Genomic DNA, 19,901 nt, shown 5'->3' on the forward strand with positions numbered 1-19,901 from the left:
GTTTTGATCAAGTCCATATATCTTCTTCACCTCGTGACACCAAAACCATAGAGATTTTGTCAATATTTGTTCTTACAAGTTACCAAGCCAGCACGACGGAGAACTGGACCCAACAACCCCGAACCATGGACCCACCTTTTAGCCAATCAGTAGCAGCCACGTGTCCTCCAACGACCAATCACGATCGAGCTGTGACGCTTGCCAGTAAATCCGGTGACCCGCTCTGTACCCTCTTGCCCTATATATCTGACCCACAACCGATTTGGTCGTCATTCACTAACTGCGGAGGGATCATTCGTTCGTGACTCGCCGGAGCTAATTCTCCCCAGCTAATCTCCGTCTTCCGGCCACCGTATCTACCCCGCAACCATGGTACTTTCTCCATTGTAGATTCACCGGTCGCGTTCTGTCGTCCCTTTCCACGTTGCTTGTTTCCGATCTACTTGAGCCGTTCTTTTCGTGTTCCTTTGGGCTAGATTTCATCTGCGCAGCTTAGGGTTAACGGATCGGTTGCAGCGCCCTCCGAAGGTTTCTGATCCGATCGAACCTGTTTGTTTGATGTCTAATTGATTCCCGAGATTTCAATGCTCTCAAGTTGTTGACTTTTTGCCCTATGATATTGAACGACAGATCTGCATCAGGATTTTAGCAAATGATATCATTCGTTTAGAGATTGAAATCATCTCATTCGGAAGCAACTAGGAAGTTGAATTTCTTCGATTGGATCCGTCCAGTTTAATTCGATGCAGGGTTTGCATTCGTGTGGAAGCTGATTCTGTTGCGGTTTTTCTTGTTAATCCAGTGAGGATCGAAAAGTTTGAGCTTGTTGCCCCTTAACAACGTTGGACTGCGCGTATTTTCGTGTTTGTCTTATAATAATGAGCGGAGTATGTGATGCAGACGACATCGAGGCGCCTCGCAGATAGGAAGGTGGAGAGGTTCGAGAAGAACATCACCAAGAGAGGGACCGTGCCCGAAACAACTGTTAAGAAGGGAAAGGATTACCCTGTCGGTCCTATCCTTCTCGGGTTCTTCATATTCGTAGTCATCGGGTCATGTATGTCTTCTTTTCTCCCTGCAGTTAATTGGCATTCCTTGGCAGTTGCTGTTGATTTTTCTGCCCTCAAGCTATATTGAATCCTGAAAGCCATAGACTGCATTCTTAAGGTGCAGAGAAAACGGAATTAAGGAAATTGGTCACTTCTGACTGAAGTAACTAAAACACTTTGGCGTGCTCTTGCTATGACATGTTGGGTTCAAAAACGGATGTGTTACACCTGTTTGGTTTTGCAATCTGATTTTAAGATTTTAGCTCTCACTGCACAACAAAAATTAACTCTTTCAATTCAAAAAGGTGGCCCCATATATAAATCCACATACAAATCCATTATACTCAATTCAATTTTTAATATTAAATTCTCTCAACTATTCATTACTTTTTCAACAATTTAACAACACAATCATCACTTTCTCTTTAACTATTCATTACTTTTTCATACTTTTTTCCATAATTCAACAGCATAATCACTACAACCTAATTAAAATCAAAATTCAACTTTACTTAATTCTAAAATCAAACACACCGGGTTGGTTTATGGTTTACTTATGCTTACGTTTTTGGTTTCCTGTAACAGCACTCTTCCAGATAATCAGGACTGCCACAACCGGAGGCATGGCGTAAATCAACCATGAGAGGTGGCATCGGGCAGTTTTTCGTTTGGGTCGTTGATTGTTTTGTTAGGTCCTAGAGACACAGTTACTTGTACTGTTATGTGAACAGCTCCAGATCTTACACCATATATAGACCGTGTATTTGTTTCTGGTATCTCCTCTTCTCTCCCCTTTCTTCTTCCTTAACTACAAAGTTTTCGGTATCTCCAGCAACGTCTGAAGACTCGAATTCTGATTTCATTCCATTTCAGCAATAATCAGTTGTATTGCTTGTTACATTGCTGATTTACCGAAACGGTTCAAATTCTGAGTTTAAAAGCTCTCAAAGAGAGCCATTGCGATTTGCGACATATTGTGATCTGGTCCTGCATGTTCTATTCATCTAATTCGATACGAACCTGAAAAGAATCATGAGGGTGACAAGAGTCTTAATTTGAAGCATTAGTATTGTTGCCTTCCTCCCTTTACCTCTATTTGGAATCGGATTGAGGGGAATCGAGGAGAGGGGAGGCGGTTTTGCATGCGAATTTGTGACTGAACCGATCAAATATGTTTAGGTGAAGTTATGGACCTCTTTTCTCATGCTTCACGTATCTATTTATAAGGTTCCAGTTGAGGGCATACGACCGCGCCTCTCACTGCATGATTGCCGTGGTGGACACCGATCCAAAATTTCATTGTTATCTCTCTTCGTATCTCCCTCTCCTCGTTTCTCTGTCTACACTCGGGGTTGTGGTGGCTCGATGTAGTAGCCAAGACCCCACTAGTGAGGCACCACTGGCCTCGAAGGCCACCGGTGATGTCGCTTGAGGTCGTGGTGACTAGCATAGATCGAGATAGGTCATACAATGTGCGCGTGCCTTTTCCATTGATTTTGACAGAGAAAGTAGCCGGAGGGGCACATATTCTCCTGAGAATAATTGCAAGATTAATGTTTCCACAAAAAATAATTTAGGCGGTTAATAAATTTCCCACCCTCTTACTTTATGAGTAAAAGAGTATTTTTCCCTTTTAGGAAAGATCAGTAGTTAAGCCCGTGGCTCTTATGTGACTGAACAAACTCCTACCGGCAACCATTACAACATCTCTAGTCCCACGCCCGAAACATGATCCATTCCTAATAAATCACGACCCTTTCGTCTCCGGGAAAGCCACATCTCGATCTTCTGTCCCCGACTCGAGCAAACTTGGCTATGGGTGCTTGCGTAGATTTCTCGACCCAGGTTCACGAGCACATCTTCAGGAGCAGATTCCCTCCTGTGCAGGTGCCGGATGTGTCCCTGCCAGACTTTGTGCTCCAGGGATGGGAGCCCCACGCCGACAGGGTAGCATTCGTGGAACCCGTGTCAGGGAAGACCTACACATATGCTGAGGTGGTCAGAGACGTCCGGAGGTTCTCCAAGGCCCTGAGTTCCATTGGCCTGAGAAAGGGTCGAGTCGTGGTCGTTGCCCTGCCCAATGTGGCAGAGTACGGGATTGTGGCCCTTGGTATCATGGCTGCTGGGGGAGTGTTTTCTGGCGCCAACCCAGCTATGCACGCCTTGGAAATTAAGAAGCAGGTAGAGGCTGCTGATGCGAAGCTGATCGTTACAGATGGACCGAATTATGAAAAGGTAATCATATTCTACTTGATGTTCACCGAAAGAAATAATATTCTACTAGATGATTGCTAGTGATCGACACTGATGGGGTACGTAAATGTAAAGTTCGTGGTGAACTGAAAATTTTCACGATGGATAATGGTGCAGGTGAGGAGTTTCGGGCTGCCCGTAATCGTGCTGGGCGATGGAGAGCCCATCCAAACAGCCATGAACTGGGCAGAGCTCCTCGAGGCTGGGGAGAAGGCTGGCCCCGGCGCCTCAGTGGAGGCACCATTATTCCATCAGGATGATCTCTGCGCGCTGCCCTTCTCATCGGGAACGACAGGGTTGTCCAAAGGGGTGATGCTGACACACCGGAACCTCGTGGCAAACCTCTGCTCGACCCTCTTCAGCGTCACGCCGGACATGATAGGCCAGGTCACCACCCTCGGCCTCATACCATTCTTCCACATATATGGGACCACAGGGATATGCTGCGCCACCCTCAGGAACAAGGGTAAGGTGGTGGTGATGAACCGGTACGACCTCCGGACATTCCTCAGCGCCCTCATCACCCAGGAGGTTACATTCGCGCCCATCGTGCCCCCAGTCATATTGAACCTGGTGAAGAACCCGATTGTTGAGGAGTTCGACCTCAGCAAGCTCAAGCTCATGGCAGTCATGACGGCGGCCGCCCCCCTAGCTCCGGAGATCCTTTCAGCCTTCGAGGCCAAGTTCCCCGGCGTCCTGGTTCAGGAGGTAAATCATCGCACTACCGAGTACCCGTGACATATCATAGGGAATACCATGGGGGGAAATTATCATTTTGCATCCTGAATTCTTGTCTAAACCATTTTGCACCCCGATGTTTATGATTTGCTAAATTTGCACCCGACATTTTCAAGCTCGAGACCTTTTTGTGTGGTGAGCCATGTGATGACAATGCCCAACCTTATTATTCTAGGCCGCGATGAATAAAATGAAGCAAAATCTCAAACTAAAAAACAAACCATTAGCTATACTCCTAATTCAGTTCCATACAAAAATTAAATGCTTAATCTTATGAAACCTTATTTCTTTTATGCTATGACTATAAATTCAGAAAATGAAAAATACTATAAGAGACTAGTATATCACATTTTCGGAACGGCTTGTAAGATTTTATGCTCAGTGTAGACTTTCAATCATCTTAATTTTACGCATACTTGGTTAATTTTATAGGAAAATTTTCATTCTAGTGCCTCCCCCCAACTTTCACCGATTTGGTAGCTAATCTTTAAGTTGTTAAACTATACCCTTTCCGATGCATCTTCGCCTTCGTATGAGAAGGACAAAAATGAAACAGAAGGCAATTCAAGACGACCAAATTGAAAATCTCCGCACAGTTGATTGGGCTTTTTGGTCTCTGGACAATACAATTTCATTTAACTGCAACTGCAGGCATATGGGCTGACCGAGCACAGCTGCATCACGTTGACCCACGTGGGCCCGGCCCACGGAACCGCAAAGAGGAACTCTGTCGGCCGGGTCCTACCTAATCTAGAAGTCAAGTTCATAGACCCTGACACCGGCCTCTCCCTCCCCATGAACACCCCCGGCGAATTGTGTGTCCGAAGCCAATGTGTTATGCAAGGTACTCCCTCCAACTAAATTAAACCCCGTAAAAATCTCGGCAATCCGATGCATTATAACGTTCTCGTCACAGGTTACTATAACAATAAGGAGGAGACGTCGAGAACCATAGACAAGGACGGGTGGCTCCACACCGGGGATATCGGGTACATCGATGATGATGGGGACGTCTTTGTCGTGGATCGGATCAAGGAGCTGATCAAGTACAAGGGTTTCCAGGTATAAGACTACTGTCTTTTATTCGTGCACCGACTAAATCAATCAACAGCTGTCTGGATTTGATTTGTGTTTCGGTGAGCAGGTGGCTCCTGCTGAGTTGGAAGCAATCCTCCTCGGACATTCCTCCGTTGAAGACGCGGCGGTTGTACCGTAAGTTTTGAGAAATTCTTAAATGATTCTTCCTCACACGGATCGAGCTGGTCAAACTTGATCGGTCGAAAGTGGGCTTAGGTCTGGGCCGCCTGGCCCATTTACCTTAACCTGCCAGTCCTTCCTTGTCAATGATTCCTTGACCAGGCCAACTGGCAATTTGGCATGTACCATCAACTTTCTCAACATGCTCCAACCAATTGAAACGATCATTTTTGTTACAATCGATTAATATCGGACAGGCTACCCGATGAGGAGGCAGGGGAGATCCCAGCGGCGTGCGTGGTGCTGATCCCGGGAGCCGAAGAGACCGAACAGGACATAATGAACTTCATGGCCTCGAACGTTGCGACGTACAAGAAGGTCCGAGCGGTTCAGTTCGTGGAGTCAATCCCCAAATCCCCCTCCGGCAAGATCCTCCGTAGGCTGCTAAGGGACAAACTGTTGGAGAAGATGAAGAAACCCTAATGAGCCCAGCAGAATTTGCACAATCCACTCTCATGATTAAGTTCCCACCTGTTCCCATCATCAATGCCATCATCTCATGTGTTTTGGGTCCCTACGATCAGACGACTTGTGCCTGTTTGAAAATTCTATACTTAAACAATTTTAATTTTATAAATAAACGATTCTTACTGATCCATTGCACGAGTCGTTAAAAGTTGAAATATGATTTTTTTTCCTCGTATTACGGAAAAGTCGTCCACTGAGGTTGCGAACTGAAGAAGAGCACAAGGCTATCCTTTGATTGGACTCCCGTGCCATTCCCTAAAGTTTACAGTGGCGTGCCTCTAAAGCGCTGCCGATGATCAATTAGTAAAAATAAATACGAACAGAACAAACGCACTAATTGTGATCGCGAGTCCACGTCGATCTACTTCGGATACGATCGTCGGCATGGGATCATTATTGGAGATATAAAACACTGTTATCCGATTAATCTATAGTTAGTGCTAACCTTAGTCCACATAAGACCACCATTTGTTTTATGAACAAGTTGCTGGTCAAATTGATAAAAAAAAAAAAACATCAATATTGCCCATTTCTAAAATAATAAAAACTTTATTGTAGTTATAAATCAGTCTAAAGTGCAACAGGGGCTCCGAAAAAGAAGTTGCATTATTTAATGTATGTATATATGTAGGGATCACATCCTCCGCCTGTTAAACCTTTGATTTTCATTACATTAATTTATTTTTAATTTAACTTTAAATAATTTAATTTGATGATCATATTTATCCCAAACAAAAGGTTCAAGTTTTTTTTGATGAATTTTTTTAATGAATAACAAAAGGTTCAAGTTGGTTTGATTAATTAATTAATGAGTTAATCACTTTAAAAGACACTTCATTTTTATTTTTTTTAAATACAACACGACTTTTGAAAAATAGTACAAAAATACACGATCTTTGTATTTTTTTCTAAATATAACATGACTTTCAGAGAGTAGTATAAAAATACACGACTTTTACATATTTTCCTAAAAGTTTACACAGAAAGTCACGTCTTCTTGGAGAGTATCTAGGTCATGATATATTTGGCAAGTTGCTACGATCGAGATCTAAGTCAAAATCTTATTGTAAGAGAGCAAAATCTTGAAACATTTTTGTGATGACTTCCACCTGTGATTTAAATTAATCATTTGCATACGTAAGTCAGGGATTATTGCGACGTCTATATACATTATACATTTGCAGGATTCGTGCACTACTCTAACTAAAACTAAAATGGCCTGCTTTTCATTTGGAATTAGTAGGTTTAGAGTTCGATTCTCATCATTTTCTCACCCGACTCGAGTCGACTCGCCTTAAACCCCGGAAAGAGGGAAAAGGAGGGAAAAAAAAAAAAGCCGAATAATATTTTTTTCATAAGCGAAGTAATCTATATAATCTTGAAAAAAGGTAAGGAAAAAAAAAAGGAAATTATATACACAACAATGGCGTGAGAGCGCAAGTGCCAACCCCACACACACAAACGCGCACACTCGCCTTCTCTCTCTCTCTCTCTCTCTATTGAATTCTCTCTCTACCTCTGTGCTGTTATAATTAATGGGGCTTTCCTTCCTCTGCACAGTGAAATGCAATGATTTTTTTGTGTCCGAAAGCTGAACCGTCCCTTTGCCGGGCCTCATTTATGCTCTCTCTCTCTCTCTCTCTCTCTCTCTCTCAGCTCGCTTCCCCGTTCCGTACTGTTCAGTCATCGTCTCCTCGGTTTCATTTCATCCCTCTCACGCTACTCTCAGTTGCCATTTCCGGTGAGTAGGACTTACTAATTAGGTCTACGGCAGGAACAGGATCCGTACCCGCTCTTCCAGCTTGCTTTTTTCCCGGCGGGTTGGGTTGGGTTCAGTTCAGTTCAGTTCAGGTCCTTCCTCCTCCTCCGCCGATTCAGGTTAGTGAAAGCTGACTCTATATCATCCTCCTCCGATCTTTCTCGGAACTCGGTGGTGGCAGCAGCAGCAGAGTAAGAGAGAGAGTGGAAGTGCGGGCGGTGTGGATAAAAGTGCTTTTTTAAGTTTTGGCTGCTGGCTGCAGCCTCTGATGTTGTTGGGGAATCAGTGTGAGAGCAGTGAAAGGAGAAATTAGTGGTTGATGATGACGGCGGAGGTGGTCAATAATGATGACGGAGCCGCGGGTTCTCTGTTGGGGCGGGGGCGGGTTACCAAATTAGGGCAAACACTTGCCATTTATTATTCGGCCTCTGGCTGCTTTAGATCGAATCGGAAACATCGTTTTCTCCACGCCTTGCTTTTCCACTATGGGTCGTGCGTTTTTGTGACTCTGAGGACTGGGGATTTTGGGGACTTGAGAGAACAACGGAGAAAAAAAGCAAAGCCAAAGCCAAAGCCAAAAAAAAGAGATGCTGCTGTTGCTTTCTCCTCTCTCTCTCTCTCTCTGCTTTTCCTTTTTTTTTTTTTTCCATTATGCTATTTCGCTTTCTTTCTCTTCCGGGAAGCGCATAAACGACAGCGTTTGACTCACCTCCCCCCACCCCACCCCTTAACGCACATTGTTTCTGGTCAGAATTTGTGGAGAGGGAAAGTGAGTGGCTCAAAAAGTTGTCAATGGAAGCCTAGAAACGGCACCGTCCTTTTGGGCCAGCCCCACTCTGCTATATACCCTTCTTTTTTTTTTTTTTTTTTTCGGTCCCCGACCCCAGCTTTGAAGGCATCTACCCTACGTACACGTATCGGAGTAGCTCGGTCCCGATGGGTGATCCGAAAGGTTTTCTTTTGCCTGGTCTTACTTGGTTAATCCAGCACAATTGATTGCCGTAGATGTATCGGTCTGGTCCTGCCTAACTGAGCTCTAGAGCAGAGCAGAGAGTTGTAGGTTATTGATCGAGAAGTTATGACGGGTATCAATGAGGATAACATCACCGGAGTTGTTTTACGTTTCAGAGGTTTCTCGAGTAAAATTTGTTTTAATGGTAGAATGCAAAAGTTTATGTTCAACGCTGTGCGCCTTTATTCGGAATTGCTTGATTTGATGATGGGGAGGCCTTTTTTGGGTTATTGGTGGCTGATTCTGGAAAGAAAATTACGTGCCTTATTTATTTGGACGCTTGATCTGTTATGCATGTGGCCTTTGACATTTTGCTACTTTGTGACGTGTAATTAGATTATATTGATTGACTGGTAGGACTGCATCAAGTACAGTGGGCAATTTGTCATTCGATGTCGTTTCTTCTGTATTTCTCGGGCTTGTTTCGTCATTCAAGGTTGAACGATAGAGCGGCCAACCCTCGCAAAATATGCTTTCCTTGATTCGATGTACTTGCTAAACTTACTCTTATTGCCCCAAAAATGTGCAATAATCAAATCAAAGTTTATATATGCAGGATCATCTGCTAAATTACTTGTCTCTCCACTGAAAAGGAGATCTAGCAAAATAGGTCAATGAGTTCACTTTCAGTGATGGAGTGGAACACCAAGCATCCCTTGCAGTGGGAGTGGGAAAATCTGGTTACATCTGGTCCCAAGGCAACTGACAATATGAAGGTCTGGCAACCTTCTGAGTGGGGAATTGAGGCAGAGGAGGGAATGGACTCTGGATCTTTATACTCATATAGAGGTGGCTCCGCTAGTGGTGGCAGCAGTGGTGGAACCAGCTTTGATCCTGGATACACTTGCTTGTCAAAGAGTTCAAAGTCACCCTCCATGAATTCCTCATCAACCGAAGAAATGAAATTCCCGAAATTCTCAGTTGAGGCTTGTAAAGGTTACCCTGAAGATTTTAGTTGCAAGAGGGATATTGCTACAGCTGAATTATGTGGAGCTTCTCCAACACTTGAGTCCTCAGTCTGCTCTGGTGAACCATTGCTCAGTCTAAAGCTTGGTAAACGAACCTACTTTGAAGATATCTCGGACGGGAGCAATCCTAGGGCCTCAAATTTCCCTTTGGTTGCCAAATCTCCTGATGCTTCGGCAAAGAAAATGAAGTCCACTAGTCAGAACATGCCTGCTCCCTGCTGCCAAGTGGAAGGCTGTAACATTGATCTCTCTTCTGCTAAAGATTACCACCGAAAGCATAGAGTCTGTGAGAGCCATTCCAAGAGCCCAAAAGTCGTTGTAAATGGCGTAGAACGACGTTTCTGTCAGCAGTGTAGCAGGTAGAGCTTCCCACTGCCTCTTGCTTGTGCCAGTATAGCCGCTACTGAAAATGCATCTGGCTGCCTAGGATTTTTTTTCCCCCTCTACTCTACTCTTGATAACTGTTTATCTTTTGTCCCTGAAAGACATTACCGCTGAATTTTCAATGTGAAAGGTTCCATGGGCTGTCAGAGTTTGATGAAAACAAGCGTAGCTGTCGTAAGCGTTTGTCTGATCATAATGCTAGGCGCAGGAAGCCACATCCTGATGTAGCCCATTTTAACCAATCAAGGTTATCTACGATTATCTACGGTAATGTTTTAATTCGAGACAATTGATATTTTCTTAGACTTGCAACTGCACATTATTCTCTACTCTCATGTTGCTTATTTTGTTTGAATATTTAGTTTTTAACCACATTGCACAATGATCTTTTAAAAAGTCTGCTCTAGCTATAACTGATAATTCCTCAAGAGCATGCATTTTGACACTCTCGTAACCCTCTTTCCCCGTGACTTGCTACTTATTTTTTATGCAAGCTGATGTTATTGATAGAGTTATGCTCATTTATAATTTCGTTTTGTCTTTTCAGATTTGACTAACTTAGAAGAATTAATAGTTGTTGCCTGTTTATTTTGATTTCTCTCGTTTTCCTGTATCTTTTATTTCACTTTTCTGGAGGCTTTGATCTTATTGCCTGAATACACAATCTTACCATCTTCTTGTTTCTGTGATTCTAAACTATTCACTGATCTTTTGACTTTTGGATTGTGTTTGCTACCCCCAGTGCACTTTCACTTTCCTCTAAGCCTACTGTAAGTTTGGTTTGGTCACATAGGTATGAAGTACCTTGCTTGCACAATTCAGTGGAAACAATCTCTTAATTTAACGAGTATTACGCCAGTTCAAATAGTCATACAGTCGTTCGCTATAAATTATCAGTATTTTCTCTCATAATTACCTAAAATGGCCTCTTTCTAAACCTAAATGAAACGATGTAGAGTGAGGAGCAGATCCAATGCATGTGCATCAGCTGATAGGATTTTGCTAGGCCCACCTTCTCCGCAACTTCTTTAGATTCTACATATTGCCATTGGAATCATTGCAGCTAGATAGTGATCATTCTTCCTTTAAGTCTTCATTATCTTCAAATGTCAAGTTTCGGCTGCCTTCTCTTCTAGAGAAGGCCAGATGTATGGTAAATGAGCGGTATTCCTAAAGTCTGATTGCTCTTATTTTTCTGTCAGTATACTTCCATGCAGATAGCAGATTATTCAAGTACTGCAGCTTGTTCATTTACTAGAATTAAAAGCTAATTTCTGCTTGAACATTGCTCAGGTAGCTTGCAACAAATGAATTCTATTTATTCTGGAGTTCCATTTGAGCACACCAAGTCTTCTGTCAACTTAACATGGTCAAACCCATCAACTCTCAAGTTCATGCAAACAAAAGGAGATGCTTTGAAGCCTGGAAAAGCTGGAGATGTTGAGGGGAATCCACGTCATAGTAATAAGCTGTCTAACACCATGAGGCCCGTCACTGCAAGAAGAGATGGTTATGAGCTACTTCCTCTCAAAGGCACCACTGTCAAGACTCTTGATGGAGGTAAAAGTTTTCTGTACACTATGGTGTTTATGTTTATAGCATGGTTTTTTCTCGAGCTTTCCATGTGCTGTTAGTTTCTCACTTCTTCATTGGTCCAAACTGGCTTGCAGAAGGCTTGTCAAAATTGGCTTTTGGAGCAAAGCAAAGTAATACAATTATTTACATTTCACTGGATTTCCATGGGCTGCTTGTGTTCTCAAAGTGGTTAAAGTTTTATTTCCCACTTGTGCTTTGCTAGTGCTGATATGGTATCCTTTAAACAATCCGAGAAATTTAATCTTCAGAAGAAATAAATCAGTTGTATGATATTTCAACTTTTAAGTAAGGATGTCAGCTACTGTTTTGATGGAGCAACTATGGATGGAAGCTGCGATACATTATTTTTCACAAAAGAGCTCCTAGTTCTCCCCCTCCCCCCCCCCCCCCCCCCCCCCCCACCCCCCCGGGCATGAATAATCGTAGTTATATAAGTTATAACTGCATTTTTTTTCCTTAATGGTAACTCTCAAGTTGCTGATATCGAAGGATGTCAACCAAAGTCTCGGTATATACCAGATCAGCTTATCTGTCGTTCATCAGGTTTTTAGCTTGACTTGGGGGAATGAAATGTACATGACTTAAAGCTTCTCCAAGGATGATTAATTGCATAGGGTACTTACATTGTATTAAATAAAGTGAACATGTCTCCATGATTTTCTCGAGTCAGTATCATTTTGGTGGATTGAGAAATTGATGGAGATTAAAATTAGTCAGTCACATGATATACAAGATTGAATATGTCTGTATGTATATTTCATTTTGTTCTTGCCTCCAGCCTGTTGCGAAAGGGGCATGTTATAACGTATACGTGTATATTATTTTCTCTTATTTATTTTAATTGCCCACAGGTTCAGAAGAGTCTCTGATCTCTTCAAGCGGCTTGGATGCTCCACAGGATCTTCATCGTGCTCTCTCTCTTCTGTCAACTGATTCTCGTGATTCATGCAAACAATCTAAGCCTGCCCTCCACGATATGAACAACGTGAACATTCCCAAGCCTTGTACTTATGGAGTTCCTCAAAGCTTAGGCTTACCCCTCAGTTCAACCAAGTACTGGAACATGGAACAATGGCCGAGCAACACTCAGAGGCATGACTTGACTCCACAGAGCGGTGGAAATGGCAGCAGTTTTGGCAACAGCAACTTTTCAGAATGCCTGCTCCCCTCTGAGGGTCAACACCTGTTTGGGTTTGAGCCGGTCCATCTAAATTGACAGCTATATCCCAGGTCAGTCTAAATTGCAAGTTGCACGTAACAGCGTTTATTACATAGCAAAAAAAAAAAAAATGCAACAGGGTCTCTGCACTCTCTTTTTGTTCATGTTCATTGTATTTTATATTTTTTCATTAACGATGCGGTAATTTGCTATATTTTCAGGTATCAGACATCGAAATATATTTGCCCATTCTTCCTGTGCCTACGAGCTTCTGGGTTTAATTGTGAAAAGTGACCGTGTGTGGAAAGAATAGCTGATGTTGCAAACTATAACTTCTCGGTGATACCGATCTACTACGTGGTTTTAATATGTGCATTGCTTGCCCCGTGGACGATGCTCCAGGAAGCTATAGCATAAACTGATGACTGTTTATTCTCTTGGCCAAAAACTGATAAGACTGTTGGAAGAGTTCACCTTTTGACTTTCTTGTACTACTGAATGCATGCAGTGATGCACTCCTGTGCTTAAGTAACGGTTGATGGTTGAATGCGGAGGTATCAGGCTATGCCTGAGATACTGATGAGTCTCTTAAATCTGGGCCATGAAATAGCTTGTTTATAGTCATATTAGGCCGAAGTGATGCCTGCCAAGATCATTTCGCACCACCTCTAAGTAGCCCAGTTATCGTTCATCTGTCTTCGAGTTTTGCTGTGTCATCCCATTAATCTTATCACAAATCCTAACCTTCAAATCAACTGATTATACTTCTCGTATTTCTGGCTGCCCATATATACTGCTGGGGAGCACGCATTCGATAGGCTTATGCCTGGCCCACTCGTTTTTGCCTTTCCCATTCGTTTAATTGGACTTAAAAATTCTGCCCCATTCAATTATGGGCTGGATCATCGGTGTGGATCGACCATATAGGCGAAACAGTAGACTACGATTAGGCTGCGGACCCACGATGACCAGTCCAGAACCATGAGCCTGATCCGAAGGCCTACACTAACTAGATCACATTACTAAAGCCACAATAAACTCAGACCGAACTCGCACCTTGATTTCTGTCTTTTATGAGACTAATTAAGTTCCGGCGATCTTTGCTTGGGGTAAGGGAGCTCGAGTTAGTCTCCCATTTAAAAATAAATATGCAAAAAAATTGAAGGGAAAAAAAAATAAATCAACAGAGGAAAAAAAAAAAAAAAGAGAGAGCAGAGGGGCCATAAGTACAGGATAGAGGGACCGTATTGTCTAACGAGACCAAATTGTTGTATAGAAAGACCCAATTAATGAACAAGATCGTCTATTATGGTCCCTGTGCTTATGAGAACCCAGTTGATGCAACTTGTACATCTCACGGACAATATGGTCTATTTACTTCTTCCTATGTAAGTGAAAACATAACCATTTTTTTATTTGTTCCAAGATAACACCCAACCCCCAAACCCCAAACCCCTACGATTTCTGTCAAGCCATCTGATATCTCGTGTACAAGTACCGTTGAATTCAAATGAGCACGCAAAAATTATTCTCTTCCAGAGCATAACATGATATAACAGCCTAGCACGGTAAAAAAAAGGGGCCGACAATAGATACTTAACACCAAAAAAACATAGGATCATTTTGAAGCTTGCATACTCCCGAGATTACGAACCATTCCAAACCATCTCCCATCTTCCGACATGTGAATTATCAAGAGTACAGTAATAAATCACTAAGAAAAGTTACCAGACCACCATATTAAGCCGGCCCATGAGCAATCTCTCCACTCGAATAATCAATCGCTAAAACTAGGAAAATTTTGTTTCCAAATCCTAACAGAAATTCAATTATCAGACAAAAGACTAAGCAAACTTAGCATAACTTTTCAATCAACAATGCAGGACATGCTATTACCTTCTTAAAATAGCTAAGCAATCCTTAAGCGCAAAGGAGAAACTCAGAGTACTAGCTGAAAGAAAATAAGTCTAACGGAAACCATCTATAATGACAGTGAATCATGATGAGTGAAAATCATTACATCCCTGTAATGTAATAATTGACTGCGACATGGGCTCACCTGATGTCTTGCTCATGATCAATGGAATACCACAACAACTATCTTCAGTAAAATTTTGATGCCATGAGACCTAGTTAAAGATTTTAAGAATTCAAGTACGACTCCAGGAGGAGTCGAAACAGAAATAACTTTGTGAGCACAAAGACAGGTTGAAAAATGGGAAGGGGAAAAAAAAAAAATTTGCCACTCGCAGTTTTTTTTCCATCCACTAGTAACATATCTACGTTATGTGGTTGATGCACCTACATAAATAGATGATAAGATGTTGGAAAGGTACAATAGCCTAAGACATACATAAATACCAGAACCAACCTGAATAAATCCTTGTCAGTGAACCAGAGCCTGACACGTCAAGTAACAGAGGAGTCCAACAAAGACCAGATATACCAATCCTTTAGTACAAAAACCTTGACACAAATCATGAGAGACGATACTGAGTGACTTTGACAACTGCTGCAACACGAGGACGAAAAGACAGACCCACATTGGCGACGCCGGACGACAACTCTGGACCACCCCAAATATGTCCTAGTACTCACTGGAACAGTAATAATTGCTAATCAACACATGCATGAAATATAAACCCAACATTTAATAAAATAAGGGGAAGGGGAGGAAAACAGGGGCTTGGGATGGGACGTTTCTAATTAGCACTGTTTTTTGTTGGTTATAAAAAGCAAATTTTATTTACAAGCACCAAGGAGTGCTACCTTGTACGTTTAGGAAAACAGAAAACAAAACTCAAAAGAATGAGCAAAAGCTTTTCGGTGTTTGAAATTGTGGAGATATATATCAAGTTTGCTAGCAGAAACAAGTTGAACTCACAAATTGCAGTTAGCTAAAACTAAGTAGTCTAAACCCAATTATTAATCATAAAGATAGAAGTTAGGTTATAATAAGCATTTGCAAAGGTCATCAACCTTGAGTGGATGATTGATTGTTTAATGAGTACAGAATTAGTACACAGCTGCTTAACAAAAACAAAAGAGATTTGAAATAAATAATGGGTATACATCAGACATATTTCACAACAGACCTGTTCATTTTCTTCCTCTGCTGGAGAAGGTGACTTCTCCAGCTCAGCTGGCTTGTCAGCCCCGCAGTTTTGTCTATTACACTTGGTCCTGAATGGATAGTTTATGTTGCCACATTGCTCACACTTCCAGCTTCCCTCCGGCATTTTTTGTTCTGAGAATCATATAATATAATTACGAAATATTTACATAAAAAAACAAAAGAGCAGACAAACAGTAATGTTAAAGATGACTTACTAGAATTCTTATCCAACTTTGAACCCTGCCATTGGAAACCCAAAAAACAAAGAGAGAGAGAGAGAGAGAGAGAGAAATGAGAAGAAAAACAAGATCAAATTAAAATACATTACATCAAGTAGAAAGGCAAGGGAATACCCCATGCAAAATCATAACCAATATACAGAAATTTGCACATAGAGAAAACAGTTACATCCTGAGGAAACTCGTGATTTCTAACACAAACCTGAGATCCAGGCTTCGGGGTATTGCACTTTCTCATATTGCAAACAGTTCTGAAAGAGAAATTGACATTTCCACATTTTGGGCATGTCCAATCATTGTCTCGAGTAGCATCTGCAATGGGGAATTAGGAACAGAAATAATGACATTAGAACACGAGGGATCCCAAGGAAACCGTGTCTAGTTAGGAAGCACCCCCAACTAAAATTTTCTGTTCTCAGGTAATTCATAACCAAATTTGACACACCTGTGCCCTTCTTTTGAATCTTATCATCATGAAAGAAGCCAGGCCTCGGTCCCTAATACAAAGAAGGCAAGCAATCAAGCATCCCTCCAGGTACATTAGCAATGACAAGTAACATAACTACCTAAATGCAGTTGCACATGGCCAGGAACGCTAACCAACTGTAAATTAATATCTAATTAAGACAATTTCCACACATACCATTGCGCCAGGCCCCATAGGCAAGCCTAAGCCGTACCTATCCATCATAGGGGGCATGCCATACATCCCTCCTGAAAAAACACCAGGGAAATATAAAAACTAACGCTTTGAAAAGGGCAGCTTCTGGTACAAACGCAAGTAGAACACATAGAGAAGGCACCTTTGATCATTCAAACACAGAAACGAACTGCTAATGTTCCAAAAATTTACCAATTTATATTAATTAAATTGTGACCCAGTCCGCAGAAATTTTAAAAACTAGAGACTAGAGAGAGTAAATACCACTTCCAATCATTGATCCACTTGGATATGGTGCCGGCCCTGATAGATGCAGTGGTCTATAAGGGCTACCAGTAGATAGGCGGTTGCCATAGTTATAAGGATACATCGAGCCTCCAGAGAAAGGCATGTCATAAGGAGGAATTGAAGAGCCGTTGAACATTGAAGAGCCATAAGGTGGCACACCCATGTACATAGAAGAAGGTACTCCAGAACCCATATATGGTGATGCAGATGAAAATCCTTGCGGAGGTTGTGCAGGCTTCAGGGCAGATTTCTAACAGGAAGACGAAAGGTATTACCACCAATGATTGTGGAATGTTATGATCAGTATAATCTTTGATAAATGATAGCGAAGTTAAGACAAATAACCAGTAAATCTAGAGCTGATTCAAGAAACATTCTTAAAATACCTACCGAATTATGGTCAGCTGGCCTCGGTTGGGTGCAATTTCGCATATTACAAGTTGTTCTGAATGAGAAATTGACATTGCCACAGCTGGGGCAAGTCCAATCATCTTCCCTTCGGCTACCTGCAAATGGCCATTAGAAAGATGAGGAAAATTCGCTGCCAACATCTCTTGGAAAGTCTTGTATAAACCAAAACTACATATCGTCGCCAATAAACATAAAACCAAAGACCATTTATTTGTGAAGCAACACCCATGGCAAAATTTTGGGATGATATTGACAATCGATAAAATCAAACGGTAAAAATTGTGGGCAATGCTACAGATGATAGTGGTGGTTCTGAATGCAGAGCAAGCTTTGATGGACAGGAAGAAGGTGAGAAACATCGCAACGATGCACTTGCAACAGGTTCTGATGGTGGAAGGAGATGAGGAGAATGGTCGTGTCTCTCTGAAGTATGTCCCAGAAAATGAGTCAAAAGTGCTAGTTGCCAGAGGCTCACAACATGGATGGGCCTTTTCTCAATTTGGTGCCAAGGATGGGGCTCAATTAATTGTTTTCAAGTTTAACAAACAAGATCAACAGCAATTATTCTCAAACTAAGTCAGGATAGTATAACAAAACCAGGAGACAACAGGAGGTTCAAAAGTGCTTTGTCACACCAGCACTTCAAATCGTAAAGTATTTGTACAGGTTAACATCTCAAGATCTATCAGGCATAGGAACAGGAATTAAAGAGACATTGAAGACAAACAAAAGCTGCGTTTTTGTTTAAAAATTAGATGCTTGAGTTTGATATTGCTTCACAACTACAACCAACTATACAGAAAATCACTGTGCTCCAAAGAAACCGAAAAAAGGGACAAAACCCAGTAATGCATGAAGGATTCACGTACCATCGGTTCTGGCTCGTTTGACAGCTGAAGAGTTTCTGTTATCAACCTGCACATCAGCACCATGAAAGCACCCAAATTCCATCATGAATAATCAATTCAAAAATCAATCCACAAACCATACCAAAAACTCGAGATTCCTCCCTTTATATCTAATCCATAAAAAGACAATGTCATCTTAACGCAATATCTCGCACCCCACTTCATCGTAAAGATAATCCCGCAATTGAATCCTCACCGGTCCCAGGTATCTCAATCCCCAGGCACCTCTATTTAAACTGAAGTAACGGAACACAATTAAACAATCTTCCGATGAAAATCCTTCACATATACCACGGAATTTGCTAAATCCGGGAAAATTATTCAGTGAAGACAAATTGGGGAACCGATAACCTAGAACTAACCAATCTCGGATCGATCTAACAATCAAATCTCCATGGAAGCAAACGGAACTCGGAATTGACACAGTACGACTCGAAACGAGGATTACCTGAGACATTTTTTCCGGCGGCGGCGGCGGCGGCAAGACGAAGACGGCGGAGATCGCGAAGTCGAGGGGCGAGAAGGGTTGGCTGATGAGGAGGAGCTCGTCTGACCACTTGTCCTTGCAGAGACAGTGACCGAAGAAAGGCGGGTAGCGATAGATTTATCCCCGAGACCTTTTTTTTTTGGGGAATTTGCGTTATTTTACATTATATTATTGCAAGTTGCTCCTCGATCTTCTTTCATTTAAATTTTGCCCTCGATACTTTATTTTTCCTTCGGTCTTTTCTTCACTAAAGCTGAGATATAGTTGAATGGATGCAACTCAACGTTGCTGCGTTGGTATTGGTGAAGCTATCCTTGACTAATATACCGCTTCCGATTTTTATAGTCCGTTTGATTTTTGGGTCCGTTTGATGTAACAGTGTGTTTGGTTTTATAATTAAGTAGAGTTGAGTTTTGATTTTAATTGGGTTGTAATGATTGTGTTGTTGAATTATGAGAAAAAGTGTGAAAGAGTAATGAATAGTTGAGAGAATTTAGTATTAAAAATTAAATTGAATGATTAAAAAAATTAAAGAAAAAAGAAAAAGTAATAATTGTATTGTTGATTTTTGTTGTGTAGTGAGTAGAGTTAAAGTTAGAGTTAAAATTATGCTCCGTTTGTTTTCAAAGTCGTGATTTAAGATTTTAACTTTAACTTTAACTCAAAACACTACACAACAAAACACACATTTCAAAAGTCAAATTGGTGGGCCCCATATATTATTAAAATACAATCCCATTACAATTAATTATCTCTACCTTCCATTCATTTTATATTTCAAAAGTCAAATTGGTGGGCCCCATATATTTTTGTCTTCTTCTACAATCACAATCACAATCACAAATTCGTGACTTTAACTCCGAAAACAAACGCATTGTTAAAATCAAATTATGAAATCAAACGGGAGATATTGTCTAATATTTACTCTTGAGGTTTGGCTTTTCGAGAGTAATTAAATCAGCTCCAGCTATCGTTGTAACTTTACATGAACTTTTATCGAGACTGATGCTCATGAAGTTCTCGACTAATTCTTCCGGTGACTCAATTGTAAGAAAGGCCAAGGTGAGATGACGCTTGCGTTCCGAGGGGCAAATGCTTGTATATGTCGATGTTCTAGCTCCAAGAAGTGTTAAGTCCGAGAAGTTAATT

The 19,901-nt window shown here is 41.6% G+C and overlaps 4 protein-coding genes across 7 annotated transcripts; 3 read left to right on the plus strand and 1 right to left on the minus strand.

Moving 5' to 3' along the window:
- Positions 1-214: 214 nt before the first annotated feature.
- On the plus strand, positions 215-1,925 carry LOC116198503 (stress-associated endoplasmic reticulum protein 2-like). 2 transcript variants are annotated; one of them, XM_031528669.1, is made up of 3 exons: positions 215-372; positions 901-1,057; positions 1,635-1,925. In XM_031528669.1, the coding sequence occupies exons 1-3, from the start codon at positions 370-372 to the stop codon at positions 1,679-1,681; spliced, it is 207 nt and encodes a 68-aa protein (XP_031384529.1). In that variant the 5' UTR covers positions 215-369; the 3' UTR covers positions 1,682-1,925. The 2 variants fall into 2 exon arrangements, with proteins under 2 accessions (XP_031384529.1, XP_031384527.1); XM_031528667.1 differs by lacking the exon at positions 215-372 and having other exon boundaries at positions 880-1,057.
- A 768-nt stretch (positions 1,926-2,693) lies between these two features.
- On the plus strand, positions 2,694-5,893 carry LOC116199216 (4-coumarate--CoA ligase-like 1). Its single transcript, XM_031529500.1, has 6 exons — positions 2,694-3,284; positions 3,420-4,010; positions 4,692-4,884; positions 4,957-5,102; positions 5,185-5,252; positions 5,495-5,893. Exons 1-6 carry the CDS (start codon positions 2,865-2,867, stop codon positions 5,718-5,720), a joined length of 1,644 nt encoding a protein of 547 aa, XP_031385360.1. The 5' UTR covers positions 2,694-2,864; the 3' UTR covers positions 5,721-5,893.
- A 1,312-nt stretch (positions 5,894-7,205) lies between these two features.
- LOC116199332 (squamosa promoter-binding-like protein 12) lies at positions 7,206-13,226 on the plus strand. 3 transcript variants are annotated; one of them, XM_031529650.1, is made up of 6 exons: positions 7,215-7,643; positions 9,093-9,863; positions 10,019-10,155; positions 11,182-11,448; positions 12,336-12,714; positions 12,865-13,226. In XM_031529650.1, the coding sequence occupies exons 2-5, from the start codon at positions 9,151-9,153 to the stop codon at positions 12,698-12,700; spliced, it is 1,482 nt and encodes a 493-aa protein (XP_031385510.1). In that variant the 5' UTR covers positions 7,215-7,643; positions 9,093-9,150; the 3' UTR covers positions 12,701-12,714; positions 12,865-13,226. The 3 variants fall into 3 exon arrangements, with proteins under 3 accessions (XP_031385512.1, XP_031385510.1, XP_031385511.1); XM_031529651.1 differs by lacking the exon at positions 7,215-7,643 and adding an exon at positions 7,673-8,476; XM_031529652.1 differs by lacking the exons at positions 12,336-12,714; positions 12,865-13,226 and adding an exon at positions 11,559-11,851 and having other exon boundaries at positions 7,206-7,643.
- Positions 13,227-14,861: 1,635 nt separating this feature from the next.
- LOC116199333 (ranBP2-type zinc finger protein At1g67325) lies at positions 14,862-18,865 on the minus strand. Its single transcript, XM_031529653.1, has 10 exons — positions 18,714-18,865; positions 18,227-18,272; positions 17,337-17,452; positions 16,923-17,196; positions 16,641-16,711; positions 16,443-16,494; positions 16,200-16,309; positions 15,974-15,998; positions 15,739-15,890; positions 14,862-15,240 (listed from the first exon to the last, which is right to left on the minus strand). The coding sequence occupies exons 1-10, from the start codon at positions 18,720-18,722 to the stop codon at positions 15,238-15,240; spliced, it is 858 nt and encodes a 285-aa protein (XP_031385513.1). The 5' UTR covers positions 18,723-18,865; the 3' UTR covers positions 14,862-15,237.
- Between the last annotated feature and the right edge of the window lie 1,036 nt (positions 18,866-19,901).

Source organism: Punica granatum, chromosome 3, assembly GCF_007655135.1.
Source record: "Punica granatum isolate Tunisia-2019 chromosome 3, ASM765513v2, whole genome shotgun sequence".
Taxonomy (NCBI): domain Eukaryota; kingdom Viridiplantae; phylum Streptophyta; class Magnoliopsida; order Myrtales; family Lythraceae; genus Punica; species Punica granatum.